At 44.0% G+C, this 12,953-nt stretch overlaps 1 protein-coding gene across 5 annotated transcripts in view; it reads left to right on the plus strand.

Moving 5' to 3' along the window:
* Positions 1-739: 739 nt before the first annotated feature.
* wwp1 (WW domain containing E3 ubiquitin protein ligase 1) overlaps positions 740-12,953 on the plus strand; it is a 36,017-nt gene continuing 23,803 nt past the window's right edge. For 3 of the 5 annotated variants that reach the window (XM_076290963.1, XM_076290967.1, XM_076290968.1), the window contains exons 1-7: positions 740-877; positions 5,440-5,503; positions 5,841-5,933; positions 6,267-6,405; positions 8,580-8,704; positions 9,178-9,315; positions 9,651-9,720. In XM_076290963.1, the coding sequence (XP_076147078.1) occupies positions 5,864-5,933; positions 6,267-6,405; positions 8,580-8,704; positions 9,178-9,315; positions 9,651-9,720 (542 nt within the window). In that variant the 5' untranslated portion in view covers positions 740-877; positions 5,440-5,503; positions 5,841-5,863. Of the gene's footprint in view, positions 878-5,439; positions 5,504-5,840; positions 5,934-6,266; positions 6,406-6,497; positions 6,532-8,579; positions 8,705-9,177; positions 9,316-9,650; positions 9,721-12,953 lie in introns of those variants that run through there. The other 2 variants (XM_076290966.1, XM_076290969.1) reach the window with 2 other exon arrangements.

Genomic DNA, 12,953 nt, shown 5'->3' on the forward strand with positions numbered 1-12,953 from the left:
GCATTATGTATTTGTGGGTACCTATAGTTGTTACATTGTAATACTGAGTGCTTTTACAAAACTTTGCCACCTGTTCCAAGACGAAGACACAACATACATGTCACACCATGTAAGTAATTAACTGGTACACTTAGGTTTATTCCACTCTATCAAAGAGTAACAAGGTTGTAGCAGCACAGCTGTTACATGTATACTGAAGACAATGAGGCCTTGACTGGAGCTAAGAATGGTTTGTAGCCTATATCAAATCTATCATGACCAGATTTACCCCATCCAGCAGGTCCCAGGTCAGCTCTCCTCTGATGAAAATTTAGACAAATTAGCAAAGTTTTGTAAAAGCACTCAGTATTACAATGTAACAACTATATGTAGGTACCCACAAATACATAATACAAGTGCAATGATAGTACCTGACATGTAGTACATGTTGTTACACAGGTTGTACCACTGTACCTAATAAGGGTACACTGTAACAGCGACACATTAAAATAAAGTGTTACCAAATATTTTACTCCTCAAAGATGTGTATATTATATCAATCAATATCAACATGTCACCTTATTCCTACACCTGGGTTCATCGACCGGGAAGTAAAGCTAATATCTTAAGATAAATACTGCATAAATCAATACAATCTGTTTACCCTGGTTCGATGAACTATTCTAAAAACTTCTACTTGCGACCGTACAGCAGAGAAACGTAATGACGTAGTGAAATACCGTCAGGCGTAGCATGCGTGAGGTGTTTCTGCGCTGTGAACCTGCCTGTGGCGGAGAGATGGCCGCTCGCCGACTTTAGAACTGAACGACAGGCCAGGCATCGAGTTTAGCAGCTGGAAACCCTTGCAGACTCATACTGGGTGCTACGGTCGGACACGGTAAGTTTGTTTACAGCCCCGATTCTGCCTATGTATAGTTTTTGTAATCGACAGGTTTCAACTTCGACAGTTGGACGAGGAGGATTTACACCCCAGCCAACTAAGTTGCGCATAGCCTTGATATTTTTTTCTTTGGTTTATTTGATATTGCAGCAGCCCACACTCTCAGATTTGTTTGCGTTAGCCCACTGGCTAACATCGGCTAAGCACTTTTCTACGGCATTAAGTAAAAATGGCTGCCTATACTAACTACTGTGGGCCTGTCTTAGCTCAGTAGCTAGCTACGTATGTCCTGTTTTGTCGCTTTTGAGACCAGGGAGTCTGTTGGGATATTTACGCCCTGGACATGCGAAATTAATAGTATTGACGAGACATGGCATTGGTTGGAGATACTGCTTACTCGATTTAAGTGACAGAGGTAATGCCCAAATGACACCCCTAGGCTAACAATTATCTTGGCAGAGAGTAAGCTAGCAGTATGACTACTTTAATTCTGATCTAGCTTAACGTTACTACCCTATTCTCGCTGACTTGAAAGCGTTACCACTCGTTAGGAAGAGTCAGCTCCTTTTTGCTAACTGAGTTATGCTTCCCAACCATAGACTGTAAACAGACTGCTGATCAGTGAGGCTAAATCTAACTAGCACTCGAGCCGTGATAGAGTTTCACGTTAGGTAACCTAAAAAGCCACAAATTGACTAGAATGTTTTGTTCTGTTCTTTGTTTCTTCCCTGATGCTTTGATGAGTACATAGCAACTGCTGTCACTACAAATGGTAACGCTAGTGCATGGTTCGTATGTTAATTTGTCATATAAACTACAGTGTGTGTCCGTGTGTGAGAGATAGGGACAGAGAGTGTACAGAATGATAACAAGGTTGAGATAACATCACTCCGATCATTTAAACTGATGTGACGTCAGGTAGTCGCAGGGTTTTAAAAACACTGAACTGATGTATTGAAGACATAGTAAGCGAATGGGACACATCAAGATGATATTTGTTGCTATAATTCAACTGAGTCCACAGCCCCAATGGGGAATGTTGGCTATGAGGCTTTTTTTTTTTTAAGTGGCCTGTTTGCCAACAGTGAAAGAACCATATTCAGCAAAGTAGTCTTACATCAAGTTTCTATTTTACTTTGCTGTGCTCGGGCTGAAATGTTCAGGCATAACTCAAGTACCCGCATCACATCAGAGTTTGAAAGGGGGGGGGGACTTAAAAGTGTCCCCACTCAAATTCCAAATTCAATTTTGTATTGTGAAACCACATATGTTAGCAACGTGTCCCTACTCAGAGTAAAGTATGAGGGAATCATTGGTTCATTGTTGATGTTCTGTAAAGCTGATTTGTCCTCTGTGGTACAGATTGCTTGTGTGCTCTTTTACAGCTGAGAAACAGTTGCTGTATGTGTGTGTGTCAGTGAGTGAGTTGCTGTATGTGTGTGTGTCATAGAGTATGTGTGTGTGGGTGAGAGACAGTGTATTGGTACCAGTCTATGAAGTGGGCAGATTGAGAATGAGGAAATGACCCTTTCTGAATGATAATTTCTCTCTCTCTCTCTCTCTCTCTCTCTCTCACACACACACACACACACACACACACACACACACACACACACACACACACACACTCACACACACACAGAATATTGAACCCTTTCTGGCCAGAACAGACCACTTCACCAACTTTTGTCTGCGACTGCGATTGAGATGCGTTTCTTGTGGTTTGGTCGACTGCAGTAATCTTAGTGAGTGACCCTGAGGCTGTTGCCGTTCTTTCTCTGGAAATTTGGGCCCTTGGCCCGTGAGCATCAGGGCCATACAGAGTGCTGTTCTCTTGGCCACTGCTCCTGAAGACAGAAAGCGCTTTCAGACATACGTGTAAGACCGGCGGTTCTGCCGATGTTAAACGGTGGGGCCGTATATCTGAACGACATAACCGGTCATATGGAAGTCCGAATTCACCCGGTGTTTATACTACCCCCGACCTAGTATTTCCTCCGGACATTATGTAAATGTGCTGTGTCTGAACGAGGAGTAGAACATTCAGTTAAAATCACACCTAGTGAGAGGGCGTGTTGGTGACGTTTCTTTCATGCGTCCATGTGGTTAGATCTGACTTAAATGCCAGTGTTATGATGGAGTGGCATAGTGCTGTCCAGAAAATCTCCAACCTGGAAAGATGCAGACATCACGGAGCTACTGTCCATGAGGGCATACAACATTTTGATAGAACACCTGAAAGGAACGTTAGAGACACGTTAGGCTACAACTGCATGGCAAGGAGAAACGAATTCAGAAGACTGAATCATCATAAGCAGAAGGCGCTGAAAAGGCAGTAGCCTATAGCGACGTCGTTGACGACAATAACAGGAGTATTTAATAAATTGTTAGCCAACACGGTTTTCTGTTCATTGATAGCCTTCATGACCTGCTGAGCTCGCTGATATTTGCTGAGCATATATGCCTAGAGAAAATGAAAACGAAGAAAACCCAACTTTGTTCCAAGCTCCTTACGTAAATGCTACACATGGGGAGAGGATGCTTTTGGAAAAAATAAACCATGAAAAAACGAACAACTTCACTGTTATTAATGTTAGTATTTTGTTTGTTGCTTAAAAACGTTGTATGATCTTGAAGTCTTGAGTTAGCCTACTGAATTGGCTGGTAGCCTACCATAAAGTTTGTGCATGCTCTCTCTCTCCAACGCAAACCAGATTTGGGGTTCTATAGCCTAGCTAATTCTGGTACATAACGTTGAAAACAGATAAATGTGTTTATTTGAAGCACACATACAAATACTGTAGGCTAGGTCAATTTCAAGTGCCCACTTACGTGACTAGCCTACTTCAAGTATTAGCCTTTGCACAATAGATTTCTTCTTCTTTAGCCTACATAATGATAGGCTATATTTTGTAAACAAGAAGCAGCTGTGACAGGCAGCGGCCGCATATAATCTGCGTCATGTCTCAGCATCTTGTGAACTCTACAAGCCCCCACCCCTCACTCGACAACCACACAGAGATTCTGTAATGTGCGTGTATGTCGTTCACACATACGTCCGTGTAAGGTCAGTATTAGGTCCGCAGTTTAGCATCATATCTGAATCATCCGAAGGGTAGGACCTCCGTTTGACAAACCTCCTCATATACTCCGGAGGTTATATCTGAAAGCGCTGAGAGGCTTGTTTGAGCTGATGTGCTTGAGACCGTAAGTGTGTTTGGAGCTGCATCATTGTGAAGGCCTCTGCTCCCTGAGTAACTGTGTCCTTGTTGTGCTGTTGTTGTGAGAGAGATATAAGGGTGAGATAGTGTACCTGTGGGGGATTAATAGTCCTGATGGGAGGTGCTGGGAGCATAGTGGTTTAGGAGCTGGGCCAGCATGTAGTAGCCTAGAAAGTTGGGGGTTCAATTCCCGGCTTCCACCGTTGTGCCCTTGAGCAAGGCAATTAACCCCAAGTTGCCCCGAGGCCATTGGCCCTTGTAATATATTTGACATAATGTAAATGACATTATAGAAGCGTCTGCTAAATGTAAACGTAATGTAGGGTTTCCTGAAGGGTTTGTTTTTAGGTGAATTAGTATGGGTGTCTCTGGGAGAATTGGGGGTCCTAGCAAGTCTGTAATAGACTAAATGTAGGCTTTCCTCTAGGGTTATAAGGTTATTAGATAAGAGATTATTGGAATGGTCACATGTAACTTGCCCTTAAGGGAAATATGACCCAGTCCTAATGTGGATGGGATTAGGTCTATACTAGAGGTTTGGGGTTTATGCTAGGCTTGGGAGAGAAGTGTGTGTGTGTGTGTGAGCCCTGTGAAGTGTGTGGCATGTAGATGGTTGGAGCAGTGCCACTGCTTAGCTGAAAGCTGAAACCCTGAGAAGATATTTACAGAGTGCAGAGCTGCACCGCACCACAGCTCCAGAGAGCAGAGCACAGGGTTTTGTCACAGCACACATCAAGATGAAGCCCTCCAAAGCTCTCCAAAGACCCACTCAAGATGCAAAAGTGCATTATGGATGGATGATAGGCCTATTAGCAATTTAATTGTGCATACATATCAATTATTATGAATGTATTGTGTGTATAGCAAAGTATACACTTCATCATAGGCTGCAGTATAGTATTATGCAGTATAGTATTATGGTCACAAAAAAGAGTAGGTAGTGTATTGTTGTATGCTGGGTTCTTATCAGACACTTTAAAGGCAAACTATGCAGGTTTTTTAGCTTAATATGCAGGTTTTTTAGCTTAATTTGCAGGTTTCTTAGCTTAATTTACCTTAACTTAACAGCTTCGGAGTCATTGGAATGGTTATATGACTTTTTTCGGTTTGAATGGTGGCAGTCTCGCTTCCCCCTAGCGCCTGTGAGCGGAAAAAACACACTTGCAACTCTCTTTAAGTGGCCAATTTATTTAATAGAAGAGTCATTTTTGTTTCATCTTTGTACTGACATACTGATTAACAGGACATGCTTCATCCTATCAGAGAGTAAATTTGTGTGTGTTTCTCCAGCCATGCTGACATTATTGTGCTTTACCACTTCCTGTTGTGGTGTTACAGTGGTAACCATGGGACACGGAGTGGGCTGAATACCCTGATCTTCACACACACACACACACACAACGTAAGTAGCGCCAAGTCAGTGCGAGACTCTTTTGCAAGTACTATAAACACAACTTCTACCAATTCCCAAAAGACACTTCTAGAACAACCAACACTCCAAACATGTAAGCATGTAAACACTGACATTAAAATGTCTGGTCACAAGTTAATCAAGTTAGCATATAAATATGGAAATTAGCATGTCCTGCAGGACTTGCCTTTATCACTGGTTCATCATGTTGTTCATGCACATCAGCGAATCAGTGCCAAGACATAAAAAGATACCTTTGAACTGTGTGTGTCTTTGTGTATTTGCGTGTGTGTGTGTGCCTGTGTGCGTGCGTGTGTTTGTTTTCCAGGCCTCAACACCCCTGTGTATGCGATGGCCACAGCATTGGGTGACGAAGACTTAAGTAACGACCGTCGAGGCTCGTCTCAGCTGCAGGCCCAAGGTGAACGCCATGACTCGCTCTCACACACAAACACACACACACACACACTTTTGAGCCTGTGTGAAAAAATGGGGAAAAAATGTGATGTGATAAGCTAATACCCTCTGTGGGGGAGTAGAGTCCTCTCTCTCTCTCTCTCTCTCTCTCTCGCTCTCTCGCTCTCTCTCTCTCACTCTCTCTCTCTCACACACACACAAACACACACACACACACTTACACACACACACACACACATTATGTTGTCCAGTGCTAGCTTTCACTCCCTTCTGGGTCCTGGGAGTTCCACATAAAATTTACAGTGATTGTAATGTGTGTGTGTGTTTTCTCTCCCAGTGGTCTGTGCCAAACTCAGGCGCAAGAAGAACTGGTTTGGGACAGCCGTCTATGTGGAGGTGACCGGGGAGGGGGAGTCCCGCAGGACCAGCAAGGCCCACAGCACACACAACCCTCGCTGGGAGGAGGCCCTGCTTCTGTAAGACACATGAATACACACACCCACACAGACACACACACAAACACACACACACACACACACACACACACACACACACACACACACACACACACACAACCCTCGCTGGGAGGAGGCCCTGCTTCTGTTAGATACATGCACACACATACACACACACCAGTGTTGCGCGGTCTGCCCGAAATTAAGCGGTCACCCGCGGTTATGAGTCATAAACAAAATATTTTAATGATATTCGGGTCATTTGCGGGCGGGTCAGTTAAAATTAATTAAATATATATTTTCTACAAATAGGCCTACTTAAAATATCACGAGAAAGCTAGCATCAATACAGTAAAGCATCAATACAGTAAAGTCAACAGTAAAGAAGCAAGACGCGAGTTAAAATAATAAAGACACCCCTTCAGGAAAAGCGATATAGGCTATGGTTATGGTCTAGGCCTACTTCTTGCGAAGCCATTTAAAAGTATGACAGCCAAAACGGGCAGCCTGCAGGAATAAATGTTATGGCACAGACTACACAGCCATATCTACCGGTATAGGTTCGCGCATGCATAAAAGTTACCTTAGTTCGTTGTGTTTGTGACTTTAAACAGTGGATGTGCTTTAGTAAAGCTTTGTGTTTCATTCAGCATTATAAACCAGTTCTTACGCTAACGTTTTGACCAGCAATGTATCTCTCTTGCCTACCTCGCCTCACCATTTCTGTTTTCGAAAGAAAGATGTATGTCCATGGCCTTCAAATCTTATCCTAGTGTTCTTATCCTTTGTGCGTTGCGTGCGTGCTTGCGCTCTTATTCTCATTCTTTCTCCTGCGCAAACATTATGTCCTGCATGCTTACTGCGTGTAGTTCTACTGCATCAAGTTTCGTAAATAAATTAGTTTGTTTTTACAGAAATGGCCTACTGTCACACTGCATGCAGCCTATAACCAAAAGCACACATTTTGTAAATAAGCGGGTCGGATCGCGGGTCGGGTATAATTTTGTCCTAATTAATATTCGCGGTCCGAGTTGCGGTCGGGTTGATTAAAATATCGGGCGACCGCGGGCCGCTTGTGACCAAACCCGCGCAACACTGACACACACGCACAGTCTGTATATGAAGACTATACTCCTATAACATAAATATACATTCTCTCACATCTGTGGAGAGATCATGCTGTTATTGTTACTTACTGACATATTGCTGGTAGCAGTTCTGGGGCCATATTCACAAAGAATTTTAAGGCTAAAAGTAGCTCCTAAGTGGCGAATTTAGGAGCAACTCCTAAAAATAATGGGCGTGTTACTTAAAAGTAATTCATGAAGCATTTTATACCTAAAAGTAGCACCTAAGTCTGGGACAGCTTAAAAAAAAGTCGAGAGGACTCCTAACTCACTAAGACCTATTCACAAACAGCTTTTTGTGGCATTTCGCGTCGCGATGTTTTGAAATCCTATGCGGCTACAGGAGCTTCCAATCGGAACATTTTTGCATTGTAGGCATAACTAAGGGATGCAATAACGCCACCAACAACCAAAACTACTCATTCTCAACATGTAAATACATCTCATTGTGAATCAAATTAAAATGTTCTCCTCTTTGCAAACGTAGGCATAAGCATATGGTGACAGATTAATTTAATAATGTTGCAAAGATACTGCATCAATCCATATGTTTCATTAGGCTGCAACTACTAGGCTATTTGTTTCGCCGTACTCTTTCTCATTTAGGCTAGGCCTTTTTATTCAGTTATTCATCATCTTCTGTCCTGCGCACTAGTGTAGGACACGCATTCTCAGACCTGTCACCTGTCACTCATCATCATAAAGGAGGTGTTTGGAATCATTCCCACGTTACAATCATCAGCCAATCAAGGTGGTCACTTCAATCAAGCTCGTGCATGAGTAATGACGTCATCCATAGCAACGAAGACTCACTCTTAGTTTAGGAGTTGTCATTTTTCCTTACTATGAGTATTTCTGAAAGGCTTTGTGAATGACTTTTAAGAGAAAACTCCTAGCTAAAATCTTTTAGTGCGATTTAGGAGTACTCCTAGTGGTAAGATAAAAGGCTTTGTGAATACGGCCCCAGGAAAGTAACAGGCTTTACTTAGGCATCTTGCATACATTTATGCAGTGTCTAAGTGCAAGCATTTATACTGTGTGTGTGTGTGTGTGTGTGTTTTAATACAGGAATGTAACCCCACACACACATCTGGAGTTCAAGGTGTGGAGCCACCATGCCCTAAAGGCAGATGCCGTGCTGGGCAAGGCCAGCCTGGACCTACGGCACATGCTGGAGCAGAACAGCAGCAAATGTACGCCTCCTTTCCTACCCTTCCCTCCTTCTCCTCTCCTCATCACCCCCTCTCCTCTCCCCCTCTCTCCTCTCCCCCTTTCTCCTCTCTCCCTCCCTCCTCTCCCCCTCCCCTCTCCCCTCTCTCCTCTCTCCTCTTTCCTCTTTCCTCTCCCTCTCTCCTCTCCTGGTTGGGTCGGGGTGGGCTAAGGTGAGGTGTGGTAAGGGATGAAATATATCTGGTTGGCGTGATGAGAGGCTCTGGACTGCAGAGCTGGCACTAAGTGTCTGCAGAGAGGTCTAAACCGAAACCCTAGATAGATTGTGTGAATTGCTGCAAAGAAGTGTGTGCGTGTGTGTGTCCGTGTGGGGGGGGGGATGCTTAACAGAAAGAGCTGCAGATGAAGCACTTGGAGCTGTCTGTGGTGCTGACGTGTTTTACCATGTGTAATTTGTGTGTGTTTGTGTGTGTGTGTGTGTGCGCGCGCGTTTCAGTGGAACGTGTGAAGCAGGTGCTATCCCTGACGGTGGAGGGGAAGAGTGGCGTAGTCAGTGCGGGGGAGCTGACCGTGGTCCTGGACGGCCTTAGTGTTGACCAAGAGACGCTTCACAACAGTAGCACAAACACAACCAGTGAGTCCAACCAATGCCTGCATTAAAATGTGTTTTGTTTGATGAGCCCTGTATGTGTTTTTGTCTGTATGTAAGTGTGCTTTTCAGGTGTGTGTACGTGTACGTGCATGTGTAACAATGTTTGGTATATGTCTTAATAGAGTTTGTATGTGTTTTGTTTCATTCAGTATATAAAATGAGTGAGTCTGTGTGTGTGTGTTTTGTTTCATTGAGTATATGTAAAGTGCGTGCGTGTGCGCATGCTTGAGTCCATGCCATGTGTTGGGTGCCTTGAGTTTGTGTTGGGTGGCCCTGTGCTCAGAGTCGTCTTTGTGTTTTTCATGTTTCTGTGGCAGAAATGCAGCAGAATGGAGATGCCATCCACGAGAACGGAGACGATGCCACATCAACGAGGGCTCCAAACAGGTGAGCCCCGTCCAGCGAGCGAACAAGTGAGTGGGTGAGCACACTCTCGCTCTCTCGTGTTGTTCACCTCTCTGCGGAGCTTACGAGGGGAGTCAGCTGGTTCGGTAGAGCGGAAACGTTGCAGCTCGTTCACATTCTGATGGGGACTCGTCCGTTTGTTCTCCTTCCCTTCCCGGAGAGGTTTTGGGGACACCGCGAGTGCTTGCTGTTCAGTCACATAGAAAGTATGCCTGTGTGTTTTTTGGTCCAGTTCAACACAAGGCATCGGGCTCTTCCACCGCATGGCTCAGATAGGAGGTGGCCAACAGGTTGTAAGCACTGAGCATTGATCGTAGCCAGAAGTAGTATTTGCGCTATTGAAAGCTTTTCTCTGATTGGTGGAAATAACCCTCAGTACTTCCATAATGTGACCGCTAGCTGCTTGCTTCTGCGTAGCCACTCAGGGTTTATTAAGATGGAAACACCTGCAGTTTTAACTGATTCTGCTGGTGATATATTGCTGTAGTGGCCTGCTACTTTAGGGGTTTTCAACTTATTGTGACCACCATTCTTATCCAAGAGCCCTGGGCCACTTAATGCTACTAGAACCCCTCTTCTACTGCACTCTTTACCCCCCCCCCCCATAAAGTCACAAATAGGCTGACTACCAGACATGAATTTCACTGCATTTCTTGACTTCCATAACTATATGCATTGACAATAAGACTTCCTTGTATCCTTGTGAAATCAGTGATTTTTAAACAATCATCCATTTTTCAGAATTTTGAAATAGTATTAATCCAATAGTATTGGATTAAATATATTTCAAAAATTTGAAAATGGATGATTGTTTAAAAATCACTGATTTCAAGGATACAAGGAAGTTTATTGTCACATGCATATAGTTACTGGAAGTAAGAAATGCAGTGAAATTATGTCTGGTGTCAGCCTATTTGTGCATTTATGGGGGGGGGGGGTAAAGAGTGCAGTAGAAGAGGGGTTTAGTAGATTAAGTGGCAAGGGCTGCATAAGAAAGGTGGGGGAGGATGGGGATTGGGGGGGGGGGCACCAACAAGGAGCACCCAAGAGCAACAGGGGCAAGGAAAAACTCCCTTACCAAGGAAGAAACTTTGGGCAGATCCACGGCTCAAGGGGCTAACCCAACTGCCAGGGGTCTTGGTGTGTTGGGGGGGATGACAGGGGAGATGGGATAGTGTGCTGTGTATGTGGGGAGAGGGCAGTGTGCAATATGTGTGTTGGAGAAGCTTCCTCATGAGACAATGTGCTGTGTATTGGGGGGGGGGGGGGGGGCAGTGTGCTGTAAGTATGTTGGGGATGTGTGTTGGAGAAGCTTCCTAATGAAATAATGTGCTGTGTATGTAGGGGAGGGGGGGGGGGCAGTGTACTGCAAGTATGGTGAAGGGACTTACTATTGCAAGCAGAGTACTGTATGTATGATGTATGTGAGTGATGACAGTGAAGATGTGTGTGTGGGCGGGAGGGGAGTGGAGCAGTGACTGTGTGTGTGTGTGTGTAGTGTGTGTGTGGGTAGGTGGGGGCAGTGTGCTGTAAGTATGTAGAGGATGTGTGTTGGAGAAGATCTTGAAGACAATGTGCTGTGTATGTAGGGAGGGGGGGGGGCAGTGTGCAGCAAGTATGTAGAGGAGGCTTACTGTAGCAAACAGTGTGCTGTATGTATGTGAGGTGATGACAGTGATGATGTAAGTGTGTGTGTGTTGGGGATGGGGGTGGGGTGGGGAATTCTGAGAGAATTCTGAGGGGGGTGGGGGGGCAGAAAGGCTATGCAATCAAGGACATGGGTAGATGGAGGAGAAATCAAAATAATGAATAAAAAGTTCTATGGAGATGTGCAAAAGTTGGAGAAAGTCAGATGTGTGTGTGTGTGTGTGTGTGTGTGTGTGTGTGTGTGTTTTGACGTCTGATGAAATAAGAAAATAAATAAAAGGTCTGTAGCAAAGGGAGAGGGATGTAAAAGTGCTAAAAGTCTTGTAGGTGTGTGTGTGCGGGGGGGGGGGGGGGGTCGGGTCATGAGTGCTGAGGAGTGAATGAGTGCAAAGTCAGTATAGTGTGAGTTCAGAGTTGGGAAATGTTTGAGAGTGTATAACCTTGGTTCGCTGAAAAACATGAGACGTGAAACATGATCTGATTCTGAACCAATCTCCAATCACCCGTCTAGGGGAATATTTTTCCACTATATAAGGCAGTGTCTGTGAAGTATTCTTCCTCTTTCTACCATCTGAAGCGACCAACCCACCAGATTCAGGAGTCAATGGGGCAGAAAGGGTTAACGTCTCATGTTCTCCTTCAGAGAACCGAGGTTATTTACTTGACCATACGTTCTCTTTCAGTCGAGTTCACTTGACGCTACACATATACCATAGCCCTCGTTGTGACTGTGGCCACATAATTCACCAAGAACCCAGCAAAGTGTATAGGGATTCACCTCTGGTACAGTAAGTCATTAGCAGAGTGAGTCTATCATGTACACATTCTGATTTCATAGCCAATAGCAGAGCGGTCCCCTACAGTGAATAAGTCAGCAATACAGCACAAGCAGAGCTGGCGAGTGTGAAGTGACAGAGAGAATTATTAGCAGGTTGAGCTTGTAACATCTGCATATTGTAATGAAGCAAATGGCAGGTTGTCGTTCACATCCACTAAGGCAGTGAGTCAACAGTACAGCACCAGAGTTTGAAAGGTTGGTGTGTCTGTATTGTGTGTGTGGGCATTGCAACCTACACATTACTCACCTTGCACTGGATTATCTTCCTGAATCTCAATATTCGGATCACAACAACTCTGGGCAAATTACTAAATCAGCACCAGTCAGAGGCTAGATTTATTGTTTTACACTTTTATGATGCCATCACATCACCAAAAGTATTGTTTTTACCAAGATACAAAATACAATTTTGATACAAAATACAAAGCAATTTTCATCAACCCAATCAAATAAAAATGACAAACTACTGTTTTGTATTTGAAATATGTATTTTAAATACATGTATCATAAATACTGCACTTGTTCTGAGATCTGTTTGGTTCATGAGATATGATGCAAAATATAGGCTTAATTTCACATATCCCCTGTACTATGAAAGTTCAGTAAAACTGGCTTGGCCATTGACCTATGCACACATAATTCCAATTCTTGACAGTGTTCCACCACTTGGAATTTCATGGACTTTTGGTATGTGATATGAGAAGGTTTCATGAACTGAATACAACAAAAA

The sequence above is a fragment of the Alosa pseudoharengus genome, unplaced genomic scaffold (assembly GCF_046254945.1).
Source record: "Alosa pseudoharengus isolate Yale_2024_CS ecotype anadromous, Long Island Sound unplaced genomic scaffold, YU_APseudo_1.1 YU_APseudo_1.1_scf_18, whole genome shotgun sequence".
In the NCBI taxonomy this organism is placed as follows: domain Eukaryota; kingdom Metazoa; phylum Chordata; class Actinopteri; order Clupeiformes; family Clupeidae; genus Alosa; species Alosa pseudoharengus.